General features: G+C 37.9%; 1 protein-coding gene across 1 annotated transcript in view; it reads left to right on the plus strand.

Moving 5' to 3' along the window:
- The window catches only part of CFAP61 (cilia and flagella associated protein 61), a 113958-nt gene that overhangs the window by 2909 nt on the left and 86386 nt on the right, over positions 1 to 24663 (plus strand). Inside the window, exons 3-10 of the mRNA XM_052783858.1 lie at positions 670 to 820; positions 3483 to 3559; positions 4501 to 4568; positions 5661 to 5787; positions 12078 to 12210; positions 14265 to 14418; positions 20193 to 20284; positions 21387 to 21568. Coding sequence (XP_052639818.1) covers positions 670 to 820; positions 3483 to 3559; positions 4501 to 4568; positions 5661 to 5787; positions 12078 to 12210; positions 14265 to 14418; positions 20193 to 20284; positions 21387 to 21568 — 984 coding nt within the window. The remainder of the gene's footprint in view (positions 1 to 669; positions 821 to 3482; positions 3560 to 4500; positions 4569 to 5660; positions 5788 to 12077; positions 12211 to 14264; positions 14419 to 20192; positions 20285 to 21386; positions 21569 to 24663) is intronic.

Consider the following 24663-nt stretch of genomic DNA (forward strand, 5'->3'; position numbering starts at 1 on the left):
TGCCTCTTTTTAGTCTACCTTGGGAGGCAGCCTCTATCTGCCATAAAATATGTTTCAATGTGCCTCTTCTTTTCATGCCCCCAAAATACCTAATATTCTCCATGTTTTGACATCTGTATCCTAGCTGCTTGCATGGCAATGTCCTTAGCGGAAATGGGTGGTTGTAGAAGTCTTCTGTTACCATATCTTCATCACTGGAGATAGTGATGAACCTTCTGCGCTTCATCTTTCTGTGCAGTGATGAACAGCAGACAAAGACAGACTGCATGAAATGCTGATGGGTCACTTAGTGTTTTTCCACTTGACTTAATGGCAAATGCCTGAGATACCAGCTATTTGGGGAAAAAAATAGATGTATGAAGAAACACACAAAGAAGAGGGAGCATTTATGTCTTGCATATCAAATTCATAGTAACTAGAGGGTTTGAAAAATCATGTGAATTGTTATAATGTCACTATACATGTTATAATGTTATAATGCACTAAAATATTTGGAATTGAAGCCATAATGTCAAGTTAGGATGCGGGTAATGAAGTTTTATTGAGGTCCGATCCGGGGAGCACTTTTGAACATGGTTAATTTTGCTATTCTAACAGGCTGAATTAACAGTCAGTCACTTTTATTTGTGTAGTTTCTTCAACTTGTGCAAAATTAAATTGTTTTCACAGAGAAAAATCAAATCTTGCTTTGACACTCTGCAATGAGAAGAATGAGGCTATAGCCCATGCTGTCTTTCTGGACTATCCCAATTGGAATATCACTGATCAGTCTGATTGGGAATTGTTCTTACAGGAAAACTACGTTAACAATAAATGCACTGTAAGTAAATTGTGTGATTTTAGTTGAGTTTTCATTTAAGACTCAGGTATGAAAAATATGCATAGGCATCTAAAATGTATTTTAGGTAGATTTGAGGCATTCAGGCTGAAGAAGGTGATAATCAGATTCCTTACTAAACCCTCAGGTGCTCAGAAGTTCATGAGTACCTGTGCTTTTGCCACTACAGTAACTGAAGGTAACTGTAAGGATGGCAGTTAGGGAACACAAGTCCTTTCTTTGCCAGACATGTGCAGGTGTCTGATGCACTGTGCTAGCACTGAGAGCAGTGTCAATCGTAGCTGTCACCAACATTTTTCTTTCAAAAACGTGTCCAGCTCTGGTGTTATCTAACAGAACTGGGAGGTGGAATCCTTGCTCTAAGGTCCTTCTCAATGTAAGGGAACGGGAATCCTCATTTTTCACCTTTTGGAATAAAGTTTTTCTATTTCACAAAACTAAATGCAAATGTAATGGCTTCAGAGAAAGAATAAGGGACAGGGAGTGTACCCCTGCTTGAAGGATGGTGACTTACACTGGGTGGAGGACCATGCTGACCTGAGCGTCTTGGTTCTGGAATAAGCTTGTTTGGTGCTCGTGTGGAGATTGCTGTGCTCTGTTCTGTGTGGTGGCAGTTTTCATACAGGCTTCTCAGTCAAGTTTATGAATTACTCTTAGGAATTATGGACTAGAAGTAGGCACTTAGAAGTTTAGGATTCAAATGCTGTCCATCATTCAGCCCAGCTAGGAACTAGATGCTGTGATTGTTGAGAAAAAATGGAAAATCTTAACCATAAACACTCAAAAGCTAGGCAGCAGATGCCATAATAAGGTATTGGCAGTACTGAAATTATCTCTAGACAGTTTGTTCATCAGTTTTCCAATGTTGTTCTGGGAGACGTTAAGCAATGGCTTGCAGAAAAACTGACAAATACAGCAATTGTATTTGAAAATGCTGTGTACCGTTAAAAGAAACAAAATTATTACAGCCAAAGAGAGTGTAGAAAAAAACCATGTAATTTTCTTGTAATCTGTTTTCTTTGTCACTTGAACAGTACTTTGTATACAGGCATATTGCAGGCACAACCACTTCATTCACTGTGCAGCTGCAGCTGCTCCTGTTGGGTTATGCTGTGCTGTCAGTTCTGCAAGCTCTTCCTCAGGCAGCCTGCTTGACAATATCTATTGCATCAAAGCTGCAGCTGACTTCGGAGTGCAGGGGCATACAAAGAGAAAAGACCAAAAAAAAAAAAAAAGGAGCTTGAGCACGTTAGGAATTACTACTCATAAACGTGAGTGAAAGGTACTTTGGAACATTGAGAAGGAGCAGAACTCCTCTTCTTTTTCTAGAATGCAGATTATTTTCTAAAATATGTACAGAAGATTCAGTATGTGTTTTATGCTTCTGCACTGACAAAACAACTGAACCTATTCTGAGTTATAAATAGGTGAGATATCATTGGTTAACTGCAGGTTAAATCCATGCAGATGTGCTCTACAAAACTGAGATCTTCTGAAAATAGAATTTCTTAAAAATCTAGTTGACAAGTCTTTTTCCTAGAGCACAGAAATGATAAGATAGCTTAAAGGTCTAAATTAGGAATTGACTTGTCCAGAATATAATTAGCAAAGATGCTTTACAGGATTGCCTGGTTACCATCACTATTGAGAAGCAGTTACAGGCCAAATCTTGCCTCCTGGGCTTCCTCTTGGACCTCAAGAACAAAACATTCTACATTCTTCCCCCCCCCCCTTCCTTTTTATTTTGCATTTTAAAACCAAACAAATGAAAAAAAAAGTCTGATTTTTAGAAATGGCTTTTGATGTTTATTCATTATAGTAGCCTGTTGTCTTTGTGCTGGTCCATATACTGCAACCTCTATTGAAATCATTCTTGCTCTAAAGTTGCTGAAATTTATTGGTGACTCTAGCCATGACGTTTTAGTTGAATATTAAATTATTCAGAAGACCTCAAGTTTTCCCATTTGAAATATTTTTTGTAGAAATGTTTCATCTAGAGGTAGACCTTCATTGACTCAGCACTTGAAATTATTATGCAAGAGAAAACAGCTGAATTGATAGCACTTTTCATTCCAGCACAAGGGTTTTTCTTTGCTAGTGTTTTCCAGGTTAACTGGAGGCATATAGGATAAAGATGTCCTTTAGTCTGCCATGTTTCTGCCTGGATATTTAAATGTGTCTAATAATATAATCTTAAGACTTTGTATTTTTTCTTACTTCTTTTGAAGAAAAAACATTTTAGGAGTATGGGAAGTATGTGAGCTTTTGGTTTTTTTTAAACCTAGAAGGAATGTTTTTATCAGCCAAATGTTAAATTAAATGTTGTTAAGATTTTAGTTGTGGTTAAATTTAAAATGTTGTTAGTCTGGAATTAATACTGTTAAATATGAATATTGTAGTCAAACAATAGTAAGGTTGAGTGTAAATCAAAATATTACAGAAGCACAAATTGTGATATTAAAAAAAAAAGTCCTTTCATCACACAACTTTATCCACACATGCTTTGAAGTTACTTATATATGTGAAGCTACTCAGTTTTGAATGCAGATCATATATATTGGAAATCAATGTGCATATTAATACTTGAGTTGACTTAATAAATATTAGCTGCATGGCATTTAGATTTTCATTCCTCATTTTGTAGCCTTTGAATACATTGTTCATGCATCTTTTTGTGGCAAAAGAAGAATATGCCGCTGGATGTTCCCAAGAAATTGTTAGGTGAGTTCATACATAACTTTCTGTAGTGAAGCATGTGTACTGTCCTACCATCATTTGGAGAGGCTGTGGAATTTAAAAATGCCTTCAGGTGATCACTGGATCAAAATTAAATATCTCTCTAAACAATCTCAGAAGGTAATAAAACATAACCTTGTATTAATCAAATGTGCACTGTTGGCTTTGAAACCAAGCTGTTACAGTTCCAGGCACCCTTCCCCAACAGTGTTAAGGTTTAGCTGTATCTTTGCTGTAATTTTGCACAGAAATAGTACTGCAGCTGCAAGGCAGATTGATTTTTCTTTTTCCTAAATTTCCACTTGTAAAAATCAAAGTGCATGACTGAGCAGGAAGCTTAGAAAGCTGTAGATGTCTCTGGAATACGCTTTTTCCCAGGTAATCTATTGATAGTTTGTTAGCTACAGATTATATGGTAAGGCTGCAAACTATACAGTACAAACAGCACAATGTATTACTGTGTTAGCTCAGTACTCAAATATAATCATTGCTCAGGTTATTTGGTATAGCTCAGAATCTCCTTACATAAACAGTGAATTGCACTTGGTGCTGTTGCTGTTGAATTTATGGCTACTTTGTCATGTCAAGCAAGCTCATCCAGATGCCAGGTCAGAGATCTGCCAGCAGAGGTCTGGCATCTTTAATTTTTTTGCCACTGGGGAACTGATACAAAAAGGAGGATGTTTGAAATCTAAGGATTAGGAAATTAAGAGACAAATAAGGTAGAAGAACCAGTAAAAAAATGCCCAGATGAATTTCATATGATCTTATTTGTCATAAATGTTTTCATTTTTGAGCCATGTGGACTCATGAAGGCAGATTAGAGACACCGGAGAAAAAAATTTATATATTAAAAGACTAGCTGCTGTGTCTGATTGGTGGGTGTAATGTTGAAAGACTGAATACAGATATAATTATTTGTCCAGGAGAGCTTTTATCACTGTACCAGAACTGCAGTTTATACTTCTCTTCATACCAGCCGATGAGAATTTAGGTAAGAATTTAATACTATTTTATTCTTAAAATAATGAGAACAATCTTAAATCTCATTATCATTAATATGCACTGTGGTGGTAGGCTTTTTTGTGTGTCTTTTAAAATATTGAGAACAGTTACCATTTTCTAAACATGCAGAAAACACAATCTTAAAGTATCCTCTAATTGACATACCTGGTAAAAGAGGTTTATGTCATTACATGTTCGCTCCAGCAGTCCATTCAGCAGTCTATCCATTTCCTGCAGTCTTTAAATTTGCCAGAAACAGACAGGACTTCGAACAGCAGTAAAGATCTTGGAAATAAATTCCTACAAGTTTTATGAAGATTTCTGGCTGAATAGAGATTGAAATCGAGTAGTTATTTAGCCAAGTGGGTACAAGATGGGGAGAGGACACTTTGGTGAGGCTCAGAAGGGGTTCTGGAGACATGGAAGGAAACTAGGATTATTTCTTTTAGAGCAGAGGTATAAAGATGGAGAATGCACATCTTGATCAGAGAACAGCACCTGTCTTGGAATTTCAGTCCTGAATTCAGACTAATAAACCAAGCGTCTACCTAATGTCTGATGTTTTGCTTGGAACTTTCCTTGAAGTGAACCGGAACCTTTTCTGATAAGCCAGTTTCTAGACATCTTAGTTCCAAGTCACGCTAAAATCCTCCGTAGCGATGTGTCAGCTACAGAAAACTACCTGAAGAAAGGTTTTTGTCAAACCTACCCTAGCAACAAATGTCAACTTTCCTTCAGTATAACAAGTCCTGACAAAGAGATTCTCCAGTATTGGTTATATAGTATTGGTTATAAGACTAGTATTTTTACAGGGATTTGATCCTACCAATTTCTGATTGCTTTGAAGCTTATTCAGGTTTGGGATGCTGGATTAATTTGTTAATTAATCCAGTAACCATTCTTTCACATGTTTATACTACTGTCATTTCAGCTTCATTGCTTAACGTAAAGAACTTGGAGCATTATTCCATCTGTGGTTTAAGTTCAAAACTCCATTTTCCTCAAACAGTTTTGCTGATAATTTAAAAGCTTACATCATGAAGTTTCTTTGTTGCTCCTAACAGATTTTTGTCATTCACAGAGCCAGACATGGGAAGTGTCTTTGAAAAGATGATGACTGCTCCAGGTTCAGTAGCAGACAGAAACTTCACCTTGTTTGTGTGCCCCAGACATTGGTATCACCCACAGCTCTATGTTCGCAAAGCAAGGTAATGCAGTTTCTCCCTTCTACTTCTATGAGCAGATCTGTCTGGATTAATTTGAAGAATTTTCTTTTTTGGTTTACAGCATCAGTATCTTAGTTAAACTGCTATGATTTTCCTTGATAACCTAATTAAGTAGTTCTATGATTATGTTGTTTTTATTCTACTTCATCACAAGGTTAATTGTATTTTTTGTAAAACTAGTTTGTTATCTAGAAAGAATACATTTTTTTGTCGGTGATGTTTATTCTCTGAATATGCTGGCTGAATTGCGTCACTGCATACTTTAGTGAGTGCATATAGTTTCCAGGTCTCTTGAAGCATCTTCCAACTTACTTTTAATTTTCTCGTCTTATGCCATATTCTGACCGGTTGAGCAAAGTCTGAATAGGAAGGCCTATTGTCTAAAAGAATTAAATAAGAGCAGAGAATCCCTAGTTCCAGTAGTCCTTCAGACATGGAGAGGAACTTGTCTTGTACAGTTTTTTTCTGCATAAGCACTTCATACATTCACTCTCGCTATGTTTCAGGGGAGCAGGCCTCCTCAGTGTTGCTAAGAGAGCTTAAGAAAATAATGGGGTAACACTTTTTTCCTTCCATCGTGTCATCTGTTTCAATGGACGCAGCTTGGAGCAAAGACTTTGATGTGCTCACGTGATGTGTCCTTAACACAGGCTTGCTCTTGTTTTGGGATTCAAGTCATAAATGTCATTAAAAAAATTAGACTCTGAATTATTTTTTTCTTTCCTATCTGCTCAGCTGCCTGCAGTGTACACCAGGCAGAGACGCAAGTTTCTCTAGCAGCCTTGCCTATTGATGTCTACCTGTATATTGACCATTACCATTCTTGGTTTTTCCTGCCATTTGAATTCTGTGCCTATGCCAAATCGCAGCTTTCTACGCTTGTGCCAGCATTGTGTACAGTAAATGAGAAATGCGGAGTTTCTGACCCAATGGGGCCTTAAGTTTTTCAGTGTAGATTGCTGGGCCATATATGCTGTCATTGCCGTGTAGATGCTTCCCTGTAGTGTGGTTGAAATATAACTATCACATTTTGGTTCACTTGTTTTCCTCTTTACAGTAGGAAGAGTGCGTGTAGGGTAATGTTTTATGAAGTAATAATTTTATGTGGTTCTGATTCATTCTGGAGTTGCTTTTGTTTGTTCTAAATGTAAGTGTTGCTATGCGGTTATATAGCAGGATTGTGATTAAATTAGCATTTCTGTTCCTTTTAGTGGAAACTGAAGTTTAGGGAAAAGCACATCCCTGGGACACTATGTCATATGATATTGATGTGGGGGGGGGTCCCGTATCAACCCACACGCTAAGAGATGGTAATGCCACATTAGGCATCTCTCTGCCTGGTAAATCCACACCTGGTTGTTTATGGGTTAATTCATGCTGACATCTCAGACTGGATTCTGACAGAAGCCTGTCTGTCAGAGTGATGTTTTACACATCTTTAAATTTACCAAATAGGCCTGAAACAAATCTGCAGATTGTGCTCTTTATCCTATAGTTTTAGTCAATGTTTGCAATATCCTGTCACTTGACTTTTGAGCATTTTAAGAAAAAGGACTGAGGCCTGACCTTGACCACTTCGCACAATCCTGCTATAGGTCTGGATATTTCAGTATGTTACAAAATCATTTGCTTGCTAACTTGACCTACAATTTTTAGGCTTTTCTGACTATTTCCTTTGAGTTGTCTACCATCTATCAGTAAGTGAATGAACCTTAATAGTCAGAAGTTATCAGTAGGTGAATTAATTGCTGAGGGCTTAAAGTTTTTCCATATGTCTTGATTCCAACTATTATGTTTGTCTTTTATTTAATTTGAATCATATTCTTTCTTTTGATGGCCATTGGATATTATCAGTAGCAATATTTTTGACACGACTGGAAATGTCATGTAAGCCGTACCAATATTCCACATAAGAGATACCATCTCGCCTGGGATTTCTGTAGTTTTTTACGAATAATAAAAATTATTTACTTTAGGTTTTTTTATTATTAGAAAACTAACCAGGAAACTGTCTGTACTTTTAAGTTACACAATATCTGGTGATATAAAATTCATACTTTAATATTGTCTATCAATAGATTCTCTGAGTAAGCTGAATTCTGTTTGCAGTTGATGCTTTGCCTTTCCTCTTCCTCTGTATTCACCTTTGTACTTCACTGGCATCCATAGTAACGTTCAGTGGAGCCCTTTAGAGATTTATCTATGAAAGTTGTCCCCAGCCACCTGCCTAGCAACATGTTCTGGGTCAATGATAGGAGATTAGGGTAATCTCTGTTCCCTCTTCCGTTGCTTATGGGAGGGGGTGGAAAGAAGCTGTAAACTGATACTTTGCTTAACCATTAATTTTGAAGTTATTCTCCATCCAGCCTTTATAATGTGAAATAAATCTGTGGTGTGCCAGAACACAGTCCACTAAGGTTTTATATTTAAGTTTCTTGCTGATCTCTCATCTAGATCCTGTCATTCTTGGGTTTGTACCATATACGTAAGAGCTCACAAATTTGCAGCTCTGTGGAATGCCTTTATTATGCTTGTTCTCGCAGTATAGGAATTTTGTAGTATTTTTATATTAAAAACCTATTGTGGTTTTTTGAGGGTTTTTTGTTTTTTTGTAAAGACTATGGTGCTGGTGGAAGATATTAAAAATAGAAAAAAAATTAAAATAGTTCTGTTCCTACAGTTTCTAGCATGCAGGGAGATGAATGGGCTTGTGTGGACCATCATGTACTACTGTGAGGTCAGTCTCTGTGCATACCACAAGCTGGCAGAATTGCCATCTGCATCTTGATGTGTGGCCTTGTGTCCTGTGTTTTACAGAGCAGAATGCTGTAAGGGACTTGGAGCAATCAGTAAAACATTCAGTTTGGAGGTGGGGTGTGTATATTATCTACCCCAGTGAAACAACGGGTTTCAATTAGAGTACAGTCTCATTCCTTTACCCCTAAATCAGTTTGGTTTGTTTGAGGTTTCGTAACACATTATCAGATTTGCTATACTAATTAATTGTGCTGAAGTAGTGAAATTCTGATAATAGAAAACCTTACTGCAGCTTTTCCCTTGAGATACTGCCTGCAGAGAAGACGACGACTACTATTTTGGTTTGAGATATAAAGAATGTGAATTACTATAAGTTTTTACAGGGTTTCATTATTCTTGGAACTTCATTTTAGTTGCATCTTTTGAATTAATTCTACAGACAAGTAATTGATGGTGTGTTTTATTTTCTGTACTTTTTTCCTTTTGGAAACAATTTATTACAATGAAGATTCTCACTTAAACAGTGAAAAAGAATGAAAAAGTGGGGGGCTTGGAAATCTGTCACCCCTGGCAGCTGCGTTCAACTTTGAGTGGGCAGTGATGATATTCGTCTCTACTGGTTTCTCAAGTTGGCTTTCTTAACTTAAAAACTGTATGGAAGAATCTGGCGACTGCCCTTCAGAAGAATAATTAAATTATTTAAAACTCCTGGCAGATGGAGTAGCATGGTGACTTGGGACATCCTGAAGGTCAGGAGTTAAGCATTTATTCACCCTGCTAAAGAGGCCATTAGTGGGGTGTCAGTAGGCGATACTCAGCCCAGGCCATGGCGGCTCCCTTGGGGTCCATCCCACCCCCACATCCCGCCGGACCGACCCCAGCAGAGCGAGGTCGGGGTGGAGGGGTGTCCCGGGCCGTACCTCTGGGCTGGGCTGGGCCACGGGAGCAGCAAGAGTAAGAAGAGAACTTTCAAACAGATGGCCAGGGAATAAAAGAGCAGAGACAGCGTCAAAATAAAAGGGGTCACCGGCCCCTAGGAGAAAGATAATCTTACTCAGAAGGCCACATTCATTCCGGCGTGTAGGAGCAGCAAAAACACCACCTAAATTGTCCTTCAGTCTTATGCTGGAGTCGCTTGGTACCTAGAACCATGGTTGATAAAATTCGGAATAATATTTTTTGGCCCAGTCATGTTAACTTTTAAGGCTTCTTCTGAATCCGGAAACATGTAAAGGGTGGAAAAGAGAATCAGTTTATTTTGTTTTTCTGAATTGCTGCATATGCAGAACTAAGATTTCCAAGCTACAGGCACAAGTATTTAGATACAAGCACATACGAACTTGAGCAATAAGAGCCTGTAGCAAAACACAAGTTTTCCTAAAACTGAGGGAAGTGTTAATAATCGTTCCTGATAATTATCTTCGGAAACGCGTCTCTACAAGGCGTGAGGCTTTTAAAGGAGAGAGAACTATTTGAAAATATTTTTCTATTGACATCTTACTTTAGGGAGGTACAGGAAAGGGTATCCCCCCTGGAGACTAAGGGCTACGTGTGAAGCGGTCGTCGTGTCGTGGAGGGTCCATCAGCCGCGGCCCCTGCAGTGTTGGGGCACTGCCTTGGTCGCCCTCAGAACCGTGGCGGGCCCTCCAGCTCTCGGCCAGGCCTGCGGCGGCCTCCGGAGGGCGGGAACGCTCCAGACCTTTCGAGAGCGGCGGGGTCCCGTCTCCTTGCAGCCTGGGGTCTGGATTTCAGAGCGGGAAGCCCCCGAGGGCTGGGAGGCGGCGGCTCCCGCCCGCGGCCGCGAGAGGTCAGGAGAGAGCCGGTGGCGGCGGGAGCGCGGGGGAGGCGGCCCCGCTGCCTGAGGGGGCTGCCGCCCGGGAAAGTTGCGGCAGGTCTTTCCTGCTCTTGAAACTGCCGGTCGCAGCTCGGCGGGAGGACAGAGGGTCTCGAGAGGCTTTCCAAAAAGGTCGGGCTCGGAGCCCTGCAAGTGGTGTAACCAAGATGATGCCTCTTCCAAAGAGGAGGGTGCAGGCTGCCCTTGGCAGAACGTGCAGGTGAGGGGCTCACGCTGACCCTCCCGAGGCGGTTGTCATCTCAGGTCAGTCTCCTGAGCGCTCTGTAACTGAAGGATGCAACCTGCTGTTTCAGAGGAGCCGATTGTGGCGGTCTCTGTTTCTTTCAGTAAGCAGAAATGTATTCCGGTGTTTGGTGAAGTGCATTGTTCTCTTGATTTAATTCCTTCATCCCGTGGGGCTCGTCATTGTTCTTGTGTGTCTGTGTGTGATAACTGAGATTGCCAAAAGCATGTTCAGTAGCAGTCTGCTTACGGCTCTGAGGAGAAAGGGTTTCCTTGACTCCACAGTCCTGTAGTAAAAGTCATTCCTTCTGGCAGCACATCGCAGCCCCGCTTTTCTCACCACTTTTTTAGCTGCAGAATTGTTGGTTGGACCACTTAATTCTTGCATTTTCAGATAGACAAAAAAGTGGTTTCATCTTCTTACTGAAAGCAGTTCTGTGTTAGAGCTGGTTTGCCGCTGGCCTTTACGCCATGGTCGCAGCACATACGACTAACAAATTCCTTCATGACATTGGTGAAAGCACAGAAACCTCTTGTTAAGACTTACATTGATCATCGTTAAGAATTAACATTTTTTTAAAGTGGTTTAACGGGAAAAAGTCTCTGTTGCCTATTTAAATGAAAATCTGTGCAGTATGGGGCCGACCTATATGAGTCTAACACTGCAACTTGGACTGATTGGAAATCGGCTCAGGCAGCTTTTGCACCGTCAGCATGGAGAACAGACTGGAGTAGTAGAGGCAGTGAAAGCCTTGATGTGGCAGGTTCCCACCTATGCAGAAAGCCTTTCATGAGGCAGAGGGACAGAATAATTGCACTTTGGTCTTTGTGTCTTTTTCAGTGGTGCAGCATTAACTTGACCTTACAAAGGCATAATGACTCGATTTCTGCCAGGTGACTCCCGTGCTGCAGTGTGTAATAACAGTAATCTAGCCAATACTCAGCACTGTTTCTCCCATACAGGAAGGCATTATTTTCTTTTTTTTTTTTTAAAAGAACTGATTTTCTAAATTGCACTGGTGTTGCTTTTTGAGATCTCTGCCAACTCTAACCAACTGATGACTGGGCTCACTGAATATAATTATTTTAAATGAGGCCTAAAGCCCAGGTCCACCTGGCCTGAGATACCTTAGGCAAGAGAATTTTGAACTGGGCTGCCCTTGTATTTTGTTAGGAAAAGATAAGCATCTCCACTGGGCAGTCCAGACTTTAGGTGGGTTGTGCTGGCTTTTGGAGGTGGTTCTGTTTCTCCTCTGGTGCCGAGGCTGCCAGCTTAGTGTGCGCTGGGGACGTGTCCTAGGTGAAATTATTTATTTGTGGGTGGGGGCTTTGGATCAGGTATTTGTAATATTTGTCCATATGCTAATGGACTGGAACAGAAGTATTATGACCTATTAATGGCTGAGCTTTAGGACATTATCTAATCTCTTTTTTGTAGGTTGGAAGATTATGATGATCTCATGCCAATCTGGACACATCAGAGTAAGACTCTGAAAGAAACCTATAGTCAATATTTCCTTGCTGATCTCATAGAATGTCAAGACGAAGAAAATCAGGCTGTTGTTTGTGAGGTCAGTCTGCCATGAGCTCTGGTTTTGTCTAATCATAACATTAGTGATGCCACATGTGAGTGAGAGCTCACGCTGCAGCTCAGTGAATAAAAAGAACAAGCTCACTTTTGGAAGGTAGAATTCATGAGCTGCACACACACAGCACCCTCCACCACGTATTTTTGTCTTTCCTTAGGAGTGATATCTCCTGTTAAGTAAATGAAGCAGCAATTGCCAGTAATTGTGTAGATTCTTTTAAAGTAATTGGAACAGACCATCTTGAAGAAACCATGTTGCCATTTTAGACATTTGCATTATAGATGATCAGTTTTCATTCCTGGTGGAAATTAATATTGCATGTGAAAACTAGTAGCCAGTAATACTTTCACAGTTAAAAATGCTGTAGTTTTTTTCCATCTCCTGGTTCAGGCAGTCAGATTTTTGCTGAATTGAAGACAGAAACCCAGGAATTAATTTAAATAAGAAAGAGGTGGTAATAGTTATCCTGCTGAACATTCCTGTTAAGATTTTCATGTGTTAGTAATTGTGCATGGTATTGTAAGCTGATAGGCAACATAACCTACTTAATTCCAGAAGTCTGCTTTCTATAGCAAATGATTTTATAAAACCGTAACATGTAATCACTACCCTTGGAAGCCAAATGGGAAACAATAAACCATTAGTGTAATAGCACATTACAAATGGCTACCTTTATAAATAATACATTTCAATTGTACATTTATAGCTCAATATGGTACCAGCAAAAGGTGTTTCAGGCCCTCATAGTTTATACTTGCCGCTGCTGCCACAGATTGGAAAGACACCGCCATGCGAACCAAGATAGATGCCAATTTTCCCTGCAGAGAATGAAGCTGGCAACCTCTTTTTGCACATATGGTAGATGGATTGGTTAATCAGCCTCTGCTGAGCCTTGGGCCTAAAATTACATAGCAGCCAGACAACTGCAGCGACCCAGCTTTTGTTCGGTTACGCAAACAAGGCAAACAAACAATCACTTGTTTGAGGGCGGGGGGGGAATTAAACTTTTATAATTTTTTTTTTTTTTTTATTGGAGTGCTGATGGCCTGATAAAACAGCTATGAAAATCCAGCCATTGAGTTTTCATTATGTTTATAAAGGAGGCTTTCATTATGTGTATCAAGGAAAAAAAAGATATTTTTTTGATTATGTGTGCTTCAGCGGGAAGTTGCATATAGTACTAAAAATTAAAGAGCTTCCTTCTTGTAGACTCATCTTGGCTTAAAGCCAAAAAACCTCCAGCATGCCAATTCTCATTTTTCAGAGTGTATTTCTTTCTGAAGACTGCAACATTCTGGAAACTTTCAGTAATAGTCAAACATACAAAGTAACGTGCCATTTCAGCATTGCAGGGGTCTTGTCATTTTCATACTTGCCAGGGCATTTATTTATTTTTTTTTTAAAGACTAGTTCTTAGATTTTTTTCAGAACTTGAAAATATTTAGCGCTTATGATTGCTGCAAACAATATACACTATATACTGTATTAGATACTGTTTATATACTGTATAATTGCTTTCTTGAATTAATCCTTTTCATAGGAAAATAAAATATACTTTTCAATTCGAGCATAATTTTATTTACAAAGCAGTGTCCAGTAATTAGTCAACCATTATGGCTAGCTAAATCCAGCTTTTACTTTAGCTGCACTTTAAGTTAAAGAAAAATTATACCTTTTTGGAGGTATGTAGTTAAAAGTTATATGTTTTTTATTTACTGTAACAAATTGTTTTATTGAAACAAATAGGTCATTATTTTGTCCATATATATAATCCTAATGCTCTCGCAAGTCATAACTAACAAAAGAATTATAACATCTAATATAGAGGCCCTAATACACACATTACAAGGGGGGGGGGGGGGGAGGATCTTTAACTTTTGCTGAAATTGTTCCTTTATACTTTTCTATTATGCACAGCCAGAGATGGAACACCGTAACTTTTATGTTTCAAGAAATTTTTTTGTTCAATTTTTTGTCCTGACCTGAAATCACATGCTCAACTTTTACATATATGTGATGTTGCTTTTATATTTTAGGATGCTGGCACTGCAGTAGGATTCATGAGCTTATGTTCTCAAGTAAATGTTTCCTTGTTTCAAGAGTGTTTTGACTTAGGGCCTTTCCATGGACTCTGTAAACCACATCCTGAAGATATTCTCAAAATGCCACAGAAGCCAAGCATTCAAGAAGGTATCTATATTCTAAAATGCTAGATAGATTTAAGCTGCATTTATTTATAGCTTCTGAGTAGGTTTTGCAAAAGATTGGAAGAGGATATAGGTTCACTAGCAAGAAAAAACTAACGTATCTGTTTTGGAGATGGTTGCCTGGTATTTTTTAATTCAGGAGAGAAATTTTGGTAGCCCTGGTCTCTGACTCAGAAGTGATGGTTGGTTGTGGGGATCTGGTCTATACCAGGTATGGGAGAAACCTGTTTCAAGCTTTGGAAAGCTAAAGCGTCAGGTATATTTTCTATCAGTTAGCTACAGTGGTACTATTAATTGAAGACTTAGTTTTGAAATCTGGTTCTAACATCTGTCAGTAGCTAAGCAGCTGGTAATTTGTGGCTATTATGTTGTCCCATTGACTTGTGTTGTCTTATTTCCTTGTGGTCCAGCTTCTCCTCTCTTTGCTTATTGTTTGCAGTCTTCTAGGTTACAAGATTTTGGGAGATCAGGGACTGTCTTTTTATTCTATTTTTATATTGGGCATGATACAGCAACGCATCTACAAGCCACCTTACTGCAAATGATAAAAAACAGTAACATGAATATGTCATCTGTTTGTAGAACAGAAGTGTCATGTAAATGACTTACAGTTGTCATCTTTATTTTTCAGTGTCAAAGGGCTTTTTGTGCAGAAGGGCAACGGTTTGCTATCTACTAATTATCAGTAATAGAATTTAAAAAAACACTGTTAGGTTGTTATGTATCTACTCGTCTGAACACAAAGCAGTAGGCAAAAAAGGCAACTAGGGAGCTACAGAGCAGTCGCCAGCTGGTATCTCGGAGCTGACAGTCATGGAACAGAAAAGGGAAAGAAAAAAAGTGTTATAGCTGCTCCTGTGGTCTTCCCCTCCCCTGCAAAGGAGCATCTTGCAAATAAGAGATGAAGGACATCAGCCATCTCCTCCTGTATCATTCTATGCTCCTGGAGCTTCAGGAGTATTATTTCAAAATAGATGACAGTCATGTGTAGAAACATGAATGAGGCTGAGGGAGGAAGAAAGATCACTCATGACAGTCCCTTCTGAAAACCGGTTGGAACGAAGTCCTGGGCAGTCTGCTCAAGGTGACCCTGCTTGAGCTGAGGCCTTGGACAAGATGACCTCCAGTGGTCCCTTCCAACCTTGACCATTCTGTGACTGTTTTCTGGTTCTGGTAAAACCCTTAGACACTTTTGTGTGCTATCCTTGTCCAGGCACTGCAAGCTGTAGGCCCATATTTTGTGGCAAATTCTGTGCTGCTGAGCCTTTTAATGAGTATGTGGTTATAGGTTCTAACAATACAGCTGTTACACATTTTTTAACATTTTTGAAATCTATGAGACTTGTTCTAAATGTGAAAACTTGGCATAAACAACTGTTCTGTTCAGGTTCTTATATGACTTTTCTTGTACGACTATTGTCAATCTAGCATTTGAGTGCTATTCAGAAATTTATTAAGCAACATGGTTCGTAGTATCACGTGTTTTTCTCTTTTTTCCTCTCCATTTAAAAACTGTTAGTTTTGATGGTTGATACTAGTTTGCAATCCTGAGCACCTCCTTCAGGTAAGATTTTTAGAAGTAGTAGTATCCCTTTATTTGGAATGACAAGGGCAGCTCTGGGGAAAGAGGGAATTATTTGTAGATTTTTTCAGATAGCTTGAGCACAAATCATTGATGGTCTCAGACACCTGAGAAGGAACTTGAGTATCATAAGCTAAGAGCCTGACTCTGATACTATTCCTGGAGAGAAGGAGCCACTAGAAATTTAATATTAAAATTAGAGTTAGCTCATGGCTATACACTGCTCAGGAATATTAATTCTGTTGTCACTGAATAATAATTAAAATTATTGTTGTAGCTCTGCACATTTTAGAATATAAAGAAACAATTATAACACTTTAAGAAGTGTTGGTTGTCCTGAAACATTTTAAGTTGTTGTTTATACCTGCCTGGTATGGCCAAAAAGAGAGAGATGAAGCTAAAGGCTGTGGTAGTTGAATTTCAGAGAAAGGAAAGAGGAAGAGGAAAAAAATCAAATGTATACTGTTATTACTCTAATTTCTAATACCGGTTTAATAAGGCATTAGCTTGTCACAAGTTACAGAAGTTTGTTATGGTTTATTGAAAATATATGCTTTGTATGATAGATATTTGATAAACAGCTTTTCTTTTTACTGCTTGTTAAACTTTTGACTTAAGACTACAAACACAAAGTCCATATTTTTCGAGCAGTTTGAATGAAAAGCCCTTACCCTCTGAATGATGCGGGTTTCATTATTGCACGAGATGTGACTCAAAATTCATTTCAGTATTCATTAATGAAAACTTCCAGGAAAAGCAGTAATGTTTCTTTTTTTTTTTTTTTTAATTAAGAAAGGAAAGAAAAAAGGCTACTTTTTTAATAAAGATCTTTACAGCAAAAAACCTCCAACCTACTCATAAACAATTCTCCTCCTCTCTGACTTTTCATTTTATTGTAATTTGAAAAGAGAATTATCTTGTTTGGGTTTTGGGTTTTTTGTTTGTTTGGTTGGTTGGTTGGGGTTTTTTTGTAAATGTAGAGCCCGTGTAAGAGTTGCATCCTGGTAGTCCGTTGTTAAGACTTTCCAATATAAGGGCCAACCTATATCCTTGGAATTTATTATAGTGTCAGTCACATACAGTTCATATTTTATTATATTGCATAACACATGCACAATTATATGAATGCTGTTTTAATGATTGCACTATTTCTGTAGGCTACTGTATTGGAAATTTGCTGCCAAATTATCCTTTGATGTGAAGGCAGTGAAGGTTCACTAGATACCTTACATCAATAGAGGATGTGGACTTTCTTTTAATGAATTCAAAGGCTGAGAATTTAAAATGCAAGCTGCATTCCTTTGTGGAGTAGTTTTATGTTCCCATGTCAAAAAAAAAAAAAAAAAAGGATATTTTTTCAAGCTCTTTAGCTTGTAAGTAAAGATCACAGGTTATTACTTTTCCTTTCAAAATGTAATACTGAATAATAATGAAAGAGTATACAAAAATCTGTCTTTAACACAATATTGATATGCCACTTACGTTTCGGGGTAATTACAGTAATTTGGTTGTTACTCTATATGGTGTCATGAATTAGTAGCTAGAAAACATTATGATGCAGTGGGAATGATTCAAGGGCTTTTCATCAGGCTTCATGGTGAACTGGCTTCTTGATCCTGCTGACTGTTACCTCTGCTAACAACCCAGCAATCACTGAATTATTTTAATTTTCTCTTTGTTCGTGTTCCTTATTTCATTTAGTGCAACAATATTTATGTTCTTCCGGTCACTTGTGTACAGCATATATGTAAACAGCGATGCAGCTACATTTGACAGTAGTGGATGGTGGAGCTGTTAAGGGATTTCATTTTATAGTAAAGTCAGAAACAACATATCAATATTTACATGACAACAAGAGACTTGTATTAATTAACTTCTGACACCTGCAAGGCTGTTTGTAATGAGAAATGTAGCTGGGTTAATGAAGATGACATCTGATCATTTCTGTGAAGTCTCACATCTGTGATACCCTTGGAGAAACCATGATTTCTAACCCATGTTTCTTCTTGCCCTGTACATTGCATCTGCATTGTTTTCTATTAACAGAGAAACAGATTTTCAGATAACAGATTTTTAAAAAATACTTTTGGCTAAATTATTTTAAACCTTTAAGGTATTTTAAAAAAAAAAAAAAAGCTCATTACTGTATGAAGAAATGCTTATGTTGGTGAATGTAGCTTAGATGGGTTTCCCAAGGTAAAGTTCAGAGAGAGGAGTGAGGAATTTTGTTGTGCTGGGTTTTCTGAAGTTTTTTTTTCTTCCTCCTGGAGCTCAGAAACTTTGACTTCCTTGTGTTACTGGAGCTTTCAAATGCAAGGGCATCTTGGCCTGGTGTGTTTTCTGCAGCAGCTATACCTACACGTCAAGAGTTTATTAGTTAAAACTTATTTTCAGGCTTTATTTTTAAATATAAAAATAAACTGTGAACTTACCTGTAAAATTAGGAAAGTGACAATTTAAGGAATGACAGAACTATTGAAGATATGTTCAGGGGCTAAAAACACAGCAGCCGACAGTTTGCTTCAGTAATTTTGGTCGTTATTTGGAGTAATATGTAGGATTCACTAGTATTTCAACATTTCTTTTCCAAGTTGATGATTAAAATAATTTTGGTCCGTAACATTAAGTTTAAATGTGATCTTTATGATGTGTTACCAGATGATCTCTCGTTCTGAATACCCTCACCTTCCATTGACTTTAAAGAAAATAATTCATCACCATACAGATTTAGGAACCACTTTCCTCAAAGTGTGTAACATCTGCTGGAATACTGATTGCCTGCTGTCTAGCAAGCATCACGATGTTATAAAAGTTCATAGTTGGTTCTGTCATGCACATGTCAGGTATCAGTACAGTTCTATAGAGCTGTTGTGTGTTGCTGTCTAAAACTGCTAAGATCTGTCTTAAAATAATGGTTAGATAATTGAAACCAAACATCATATATGTTCCAAATTGGCTTTGTACATTTTTATTGTGGTTTCTTAATATTTTAAATATCCACTCTGGATTTGGCCCTGGCCAGGGGATTGAATAGTGAAAAAATGTGTATAGCAATATCTAAACAAACTCCCTAACATATAGGTGCTTCCTTTAATTGGCTTAAGCACTTGACCAGAGATGCTGTATATATACACTGTGCATGTATATGTTTATATATAAAAAAATATATATAGCATTGTATATGTATGTATCATGGCAGTCAGTGTTTAAATATTGATTCATCAGATGGCTATAAGTAATTTAATCCTATCACCTTAGTCATCTGTTTGCCCATAAAAATATTATTCCTCAGGTTGGAACGAAATAGACTAGAATGTTACTATAATGTTACTGAGGATGGTGGGATGATCTGTATTCCAGATTTAAACCTGGTTTCTGTTACTTTGATTGTAAAGTGCCTTTCCTTTTCATGGAACCCTTTTATTCTTTTTGGCTAAAAAATCTTGCACACACACACATACACACACAAAATTGCAATGGTTGCCAAAGTACTTTGAAGCAGTTACTTCAGCATCCAAGCAAGGTGGCAGAGGAGAGAAATTCTTGGATCAGAGGAAGAGGAGGAAATAGACAAACTGACAAAGATTGACGAAAGACCAACCAGCTTTCATAAGAAGTAAAAGGAGGTTTAGAGAACTAGTTAGGTGTAGCAGTTGAGAAGGGAGTTTAAATCCTTGTTTCTTGTCCCTGCTTGCACCTAGGTAAGGATTCTGGGTTGACTAGGATTTATTCCGAATTTCAGTTATTTTAGGAGAACTAATCTGAGAATCAAGAGCCCTTGCTCATACTTGTGATCATCAGAAAACAAGTTAGCAACAGGCAAAGGGTTTAAGATACCAGTCAATGCACCAATGACTCATATTTTTCTTTTCAGATAGGGTAACAAGTTATTACATATAATACACGAGTTACGAGTTGCTTCCAAACCATGTCTTGTTCAATTCTTATTTTACAACCAATTCTCTGATCTTTATTTTTTTTTCCTTTAGATCAAATAGTCTAATGAAGTTCTAGCCAAGTAACTATAGGAGGGTCTATTTTAACTGTGGTTGTTAAAAATAAATAAAATAAACCTTTCAATAGAGGTAGTCTGGCACACTCTAGTTATTGCTGTGATTGTGAGGGTTAAGCTCACATTTTTAAGCCTGATGCATTTATTCTTTTTCATTACTTAGATGAAGATAAAAGCAACCAAACAAGTCAAGAAGTGGAGTCTGTTTCATCTCGAAACTTTGAACATATTCATGATCAGGATGCATCTGTGCAGGTAATACCACTGTATACAGCAATGCTGATAACTTTAAAAAATAATATGAAGCAAAGGTGGAGGCTGCTAGGACAAGCAGTGCTTATTATTTCCACTCCTGCACTGTCCTCTGCCTGGGCCCACACTTATGTATGCTGTTGTGCAAAGATCAGAAGCTGCTCTAGCTAGGAATCCACATGAACAGCCAGACAGCACGGGGCTGGGAATAAAGTGGCACTGAGAGGAGGAGAAGGATGACGTCCTGTTTGTGTAGGTCTGCTGCTGAGTAGAGGCATGTGGAAGCACAGCTTTGTGTGGGCTCCTCTGTAGATGTGGAGAGAACACTCCTGTAACAGACACGGCAAGAGTCGTCTTACTCTGAAGATCTGCGAGTCCTGAGATTTTGACTTGACTGTGTTACTGAGCTAAGAATCTACTACTGATGGAAAGCTACTAAAGCTGAAAAGGAGCAATATAGCTTCAGGTTTCCCGTGTAATTAAAGGGCACATATTCTATCTGTGCCTCTTCTGTTAGGTGAAGCTCAACTTGATAAAAGACCATTATTATGAAATGTGTTGGTGCAGCATAAATCAACAGAGAATTTATCCCAAGAAATTTTAAATGGTTGCGTCTGTCTTTTAGTCTCTCTGTCAGTACTGTATCAAAGCTACTTTGGTTTTCTTCCCATTATTGTTCATTTCCATTTCCACAGTATTCTCTGCACTGATCCCATTTTCTTTAACATAACATGTTTTTAACTTTCATGTATTTTCAATACACATCTGGAAAAAAATTTTTTAGTATAGACACATTTCTGAAAGATAAATATTTTATTGCCTCACAAAGGGACTCTAATGGTAACTTGGTTTGTGAATATATTGCTTTTCAGCAAGAATGTATGTATTTTTAAAGGCCATTTTTATGTAGTGTTTCAGAAACAGGTATCACATTAAAAATACCTCCCTGAATTTCTGTGTTTGTCAAAATGTGACAGGTAAAAAGTACATCCCTGTGTGTCTGCTTGGAATGCTATAACATCGGAATGATGCAAGACCTTTTAATTAAAAAATGAAAATATTTTCTGAAATGTTGTAAGTGATCACTTGTCTATTGCTATTGCAGAAAGATGGAGCCATTACAGTTTCCCATACTGAACTGCCATTAGATGATGTCAAAGATTACAAAGCCTCAGCCACACTTCTCCTTCAGACTGAAGAAAAAGGTGCTTTTCATCCAGTGTACAGAGGAGCTTCAAATGCTTTCTGTATCCATCTGTTCTGTATTGATGAGAAGCATGAAACTAGGTAGGTATGGATGAATAGCTACTGCTTTCCCGATCTTAATAACAATTCTTAATGTTACATTTTTAGGACAAATTTGAAAGTGACAGCACCTGCTGCAGTTAGGTTGGATTTTTTCTGACCTTTTTTTTTTCCATTTCTTTTACCTTCAGTAATAACTGAAATTTTCAACCTCCAGCTGCAACTTCCCATCTCTGGTAGGACTGTGGGAACAAAAAGTTAAGAATTTGTTTTTTGTTGGAAAAATGCTAGTTGAAATTGTAAGAAGGCCGCTTCTTCCTCTGAAGAAACATTAATTCTAAAGCTGGCTAACTGTGAAAAGAGCTAGGTGTTACAGTACTGGTCATCTCATTTCATGGGGCGATAAAGCTGTTTTTAACTCTGCAGTTAAATGTTCTCATTTCTAAACACTCAGTCTCCCATCACTGAGAGAACTGATGCGGTTTTCTAGAATCCACTACAGTAGGGGGAAGACAGAGGCTTTTTATCTTAAAATGATTGCTGCTGCTGCTGACCTTGGACTCTTAGATCCTGGTGGAGTAGAATAGATCTATAAATGTGGTTTAGACTTTTTTTTTCCCAAATCTCTCTGCACCTGTTAAGAGCGAACCTATACTCAACCACATCAGCAAAAGCCTCTCCAGGAACATTGGCCCATTCTGATTATAAATGAGCCCTGCTCTTGTTTATAGGTCCTAGAAAGAAAGATAAAACATGTAGATACTTACAAAAAGTAGACAGAAAGAGGCTTAGCACACCCAAGATCTTCCACAGTTTTATATACATGTAATTTCTAGAGACACAAGGTGTCAGTAGCAAGGACTTTATAGATGATGAATTTGACAACTGTAGTACCATTTGAAAAAACATCTTTCTACTTGTAGTAGTAGTCATTGGTGACTGACAATGTCTGAACTTACCTGGCTTAAAGGAAATTTAGGAATAAACTTCATTAAGAATTAAAATCAGAACTCCTTGAAAACTAATTCTGTTTATTAAGCTGTTTCTTTATTAAGGAGGGGCCCTACCCAAAGGGATTAAACACTGAATCTGCTACAGATGCAAATATCCTAAGTTACCAAAGCAAAGCAAGCATATAGCCTTCTTGGTACATATTTACCGAGTAATAATAGCTCGAATTCGTTAGGAAGAGAGAGAAATGCAGTGCTAAAAATCTGTGGTGTACTTAGAAACACTGATCAACATACATGGGATAGAACAATCACATTGCAGAGTCCATTTCAGAATAGTTTATTTATAGACAATCTAGTCTAAAATAAAATTCAAGCAAGATAATTATTCTGGAATAAAATAACTTTATTTTAAAATAATACTGAGGTGAGGGACTTGCTCTAGAATGACTCCATTATAGTGAAACAGCAATTCAAAGCAGTGATCTGTACCTATGTGGGGAAATAATCTCTCTGTAGACTAGTTAAGTTCTCTGCTCATAGTATCCTGCTTAGGATAAGGATCTGTCACTTTTTTGCCCCCTTCTAACATTCTGTCCTTCATATGCATCGTTGTTGTTTCTGTTCAAGATATTTTCACCCTGGTTATCATTCAACACTGCAGTCCCGTTCCTTGTTCCCTGGAGACATCTCTGGAACAGTCTGGATTCCAAGACGGGTATCTGTGGAGAAGATAGCATTCCTTTCTGAAGACTTCTCCTAAGATTAACTCATGCAAGATCTTCCTCTCAGAGCTGAGGAATCTGTAGATCTTGGTGTTTTCAAATATTTTGCTTGTATGTTTCCCTAGCTTGCGTTTGCTTGATCCAACTGTTTGTAAAAGAAACATTAGAAAAGCAAATATGTTGAAAGGATGGCATGAAGTAATCCTGACTGTATCTCCAAATCTTGTCCTGAAGGAGTTACTGCTGACGCTGCACAGTGTGGATCCAGAAATAGGAGTTTGGTTGAAGTATAGGTATGATTGCATCTTAGCCCTCAAGGGAAGTTTACTACTGGGAATTTGTGTTACCCAGTAAAGTTGCTAAATGTTTCCATCTCCGAAATGTAAAGCTGTTACCTGGCTTATTAGTGCATTGAAAGTGAAATGTGAAGGAATGAGATTGCTAGTTTATCTGCAGGCATTTCATACCTTTTTAAGCCCCCTGAAAAATGTCCTACCTCCATTCTTGTGTGCCCTGCTGCCAAGAAGGTACTGGATACCAGAGAATAAAGAACTATACACTGCAATGGCATTTTCCTTTCCCCCATTTAGCTATTCTATTAACTAGTTATAATTATGTATTATATAGGTGAATATATAATACCCCAATCCAGATCTGTATGTACAGCTTTTTTTTTTTTTTTTAAGTTTTCATTCAATCCTGGATATTTTAATTAGAAATTATTTGTCTTTTCATTCAGTAATATTATTGGTGAAGTAGTTAAAGGGAACTTAATTATAGGTCTGGAGGGAGAAGGGGTTTTATCAATATATTTAGGTATATATATCTGTATTGAATTTCTTCAAAAAGACACATTTTGTACGGTAGAAAAATATTTTATAAAGCTTCAGCATAACTCTGTTTGATGGGTTTAAGAGCTCTTTGATATCCTGACACTTAGGAGAAACAGGAAGAATTTGTTAGATTTCTCATGTCTTTTTAAACTTAAATGTCACATTTCACCGTCACTATGGAAAAGAGAGTGGAATTACTCTAAACCAGTAGGTGAGAAGTGGAAAGAAGTAAAGCGTTCAAAAACAATTTCAAAGTATTGATGTTCCTGTTAGTCTGATAAAGTACATCAGATAGGTTTACCAAGTAGATACTGACAGAACTCTTGGTACTGGATGAAAATCTTGTGGAATACAGCAACAATGGTTTGTAACCTCAGTTAATGTTTGCTGTATACTAATGCTGCTCTGACATGTCCAGAATGTCCATGAATGACTTCTGAAAAATGTTGGAGTCAACAACATGAGAGTAAACTTTTCTTTTCCTTCAGTGAAGAGCCTAATCTTTTGATATTATTTCAAGCATTCAGGTTTATTCTTGTTAATAGTGATGCTTTAAGCAGTAGAAGTCAACAACTGATGTGCAGCATGCAATATCTGCAATTGATTAATGATGAACTAGTAGGACTGTC

Source organism: Harpia harpyja, chromosome 4 (assembly GCF_026419915.1).
Source record: "Harpia harpyja isolate bHarHar1 chromosome 4, bHarHar1 primary haplotype, whole genome shotgun sequence".
Lineage (NCBI taxonomy): Eukaryota > Metazoa > Chordata > Aves > Accipitriformes > Accipitridae > Harpia > Harpia harpyja.